Consider the following 3,171-nt stretch of genomic DNA (forward strand, 5'->3'; position numbering starts at 1 on the left):
GGGGAAAAGGAAAGAGGGAGCGTGGAGCAGCTGCTTGTGGGAAACCAGCCAGAGTCATAGCAAGGTAAAAATGGAGAAGGGGGAGAAAGTTGTAAACCACTTCAGGTCCTCCCACTTGGGAGTAAAGTGGGGTATAAATGAAGTAAATAAATAAGCCCTTGGGCCAGTCACACACTCAGCCTAACTTACCTCACGGAGTTATAGCAAGGTAAAAATGGAGAAGGGGGAGAAACTTGTACGCCACTTTAGGTCCTCAAAGTGGGGTATATTTAACAGGGTTGTCAACTCCATGTTGGGAAATATCTAGAAATTCGGGGGTGGAGCCGGGGCAAGGCATGGTTTGGGGACAGGAGGTTCCCAAAGTGGACAATACCACCCCCCTTGGGGGCGCTGGAAGAGTCCAGGTGCAGACCCACAAACTGCATCTTTTTGTCCACTTCTTGAAGGCAGATGTCCAGGGGGGTGCTGAGTAATTTTTTTTCTGAAAAGGAGGCGGTAGGCCAAATAAATTTGGGAACCTCTGAAGGTCCACCCTCCAAAGCAGCCGTTTTCTCTACAGTCTGGAGAGCAGCTGTAATACCAGACCCCACCTGGAGGAGCCAACCCCAAGTCTAAATGATGCAAATAAATAAGTTCTGTGTGGAAAAAGTCTACTGGAGTGGCTGCATGTCTGTGCAGATTAGATTTAGCCTTCCTAGCTGGCAAGATATGCTTGCAAACCAACAGGCCAAGCCCCGTTGACCTCTCAACACTCCAAGATGAGCTGACTTGTATTTCCAGAGGCTGAGGGTGAGGCTTCGGCGCTCAGCAAAGCTAAAATAAAACTATGCTAAATACTGAAAGCCGCCAAACAGATTATGCAAAACAGCATTCTACAAATCTGCATAATTTATGGCAGCCACATAATCCAGATCACCTGGGTGTTGAATCTGCATGGCGTGGGCACAGAAAACTCCCTTTTTAGATATGCCCTTTTAGATATGCCCTTCTCATCGCTTTGTTTATTTTATGTCATACTATTTATTCTATTGTTTTTATCATTTAGTAATCCAGTATTTACTGCATTATTTTGTTCTACAGATATATACTACTTTTTATTATGCTTTGTGGTATGTATTATACAGTCATCTTTGTGCTGCTCTCTACATTTTGTAATCCAGTCTTAATGACAATATGTATACAACTGCCTTTATTACATTGGTTTTAATTACGCCATCCACCTGGAGTTTCAGTGATAAAGACGGACAATAAATGAAGGAGATAAAAGTTTTGTTTTTTTTAATAGACTCCTTCAGCCCTGGATGTGGGTTCAAATTCTCACGCAGCCATGAAGTTCACTGGGTGTCCTTGGACTATTCATTTTCTCTCAGATGAGCCTACCTCACAGGGACGGCCCTGTCCATGCCACCCCGATCTCCTCTTGCAGGAAGGATGGGTAGCGTACGAACACAGCCACTGAAAAGAAAATCCCTCTGAGAATCAGGGCTACTTACAACACTACACTGAGGAAGAACCATAAGCCAAATTAAGTCCAACTTTCTAACCCTATAGGCTCACAAAGCTACGTGAAGATCTTGCAACCTGACAAATAGTTTGCAGTCCTTATCCGATCAAGAAACAGCCCAGGGAGATAGGTTGTTATTAGTTTACTGCTATGTTCAGGTATTCCCATGTTGCGCATCATGGAAACCGAGGCTGTGAGCTAGTTCCCCCAAGGGCAAGCCAGCCAGCCTATGATTAATTCCTCACATGGTATCTGCCTCCCGAAACCCAGGCATGGCAGCTGCCTGCTCACCCACCGCCTTCCCGATCCCATCATTCAGGAGAGCCATCCTTGCGCCAATGTTCTAGGTAGAAGCAGTTTCGTTCACAGAACCCACGCAAGTAAAGAGGGCAACTAAATCGCTAAAACAAGGAGCTGGACTTCCACCCTGCTTAGAGAATGCACACCCTAGCCCAAGTGTTTCCCACCCAACCCAATTCCAGATGCATGGGGGCCGTCTGTGTTTGATCACATGCTTAAAGCACCCATTTTATTTTATTACTACTTCTCCCATTCTAAAGAACTGGGAACAGGATTAAACCCCAGTTAGCGCAGGCTCAAAATTATATCCTGCGAGGCAAAGAGTACACACTAGGAGAGACCATTTAATTATCGTTATTAGTAATTTCTACGCCACAGTGATTTCCGTACCACTTGCCAAAACATTTTGAAGTCTTCCTTCCCAGTTGCTCTCCTAACAACCATTCCTCAGGACATCAGATCGGGGAACTGAGGTGGAGAAACAGCAAGTTGCCCCAAGTCTCTCTCAAGTGTGTCTTGAGAAGGAATGTGCATAACACGCATGCATACAAACACACAGAGACACATAAGCAGCACATCTCTCACCATGAGATTCCTGTCCATTCTGGGAAGGCCCCGGCACTTTTGGCGAGCCATAGCCGCGCCGGCCCGGCGCCACCGCCTCTCCCACCACTCGGCGTTGTCGTTCTGCAAACTGGTCAACCAGATGCAACGGGGCTCGGGCAAGCTGCAGTCCACCCCAACAGCCCGTTCAAAGCGCCAGCCTTTCCCAGCTCGAGCCACGCTCCAAACCGCCTTGCCCACCACTGAAATGCCATGATGTGGCGGGGCCGGAGGGTGTGCCCGAGGCCCACCGGTACGGGGAGCCCGATCTGCCCGGCTTGTGCCCTCTTCAACCATTCCACTCCCAGCCGAGAAAACTCCTGGCACGGAGACAGCAAAGCTGAAAAGTGACCGAGCCAGCAGATCAGAGCAAACTCAGACTCATCAAACGGAAAGCGTTCAAGTTGGATCTCAGCTCCCGATGCCAGAGGCTGCTTCAGTTCCAGTGCCACTACGGGACAGCACAACGCTGCTTCTACCTTTTCACTGTCCTCCAAACTTCGGCAGAACAGCTCCTTTCCTTCTGTTTCCTTCCCGTTCCCTGCTCAAAAGCTGCCCTCTTTCAAGCCTTTCATCTCGTATATCAGGCAGAGAATGCTGATGGCTTCCAAGTCCAGGCACGCCGGATATCTGTGTACACATACACCGAAAAGAACACGGCAGCCGGCCTTGGAATACCACGTTCCTCTTCCTACGGCATGCGGAAATGGAACGGGAAAAGCTCCGCGCCTGTACAGAGAAAACTAATTCAGCAGGGAAGAAAC

General features: G+C 48.3%; 1 protein-coding gene across 1 annotated transcript in view; it reads right to left on the reverse strand.

Moving 5' to 3' along the window:
• ARHGAP23 (Rho GTPase activating protein 23) overlaps nt 1–2,431 on the reverse strand; it is a 154,735-nt gene extending 152,304 nt beyond the window's left edge. The window contains exon 1 of the mRNA XM_015412439.1: nt 2,390–2,431. Within this exon, the coding sequence (XP_015267925.1) occupies nt 2,390–2,407 (18 nt within the window). The 5' untranslated portion in view covers nt 2,408–2,431. The remainder of the gene's footprint in view (nt 1–2,389) is intronic.
• Between the last annotated feature and the right edge of the window lie 740 nt (nt 2,432–3,171).

The sequence above is a fragment of the Gekko japonicus genome, unplaced genomic scaffold (assembly GCF_001447785.1).
Source record: "Gekko japonicus isolate JY-2015 unplaced genomic scaffold, Gekko_japonicus_V1.1 scaffold8, whole genome shotgun sequence".
Lineage (NCBI taxonomy): Eukaryota > Metazoa > Chordata > Lepidosauria > Squamata > Gekkonidae > Gekko > Gekko japonicus.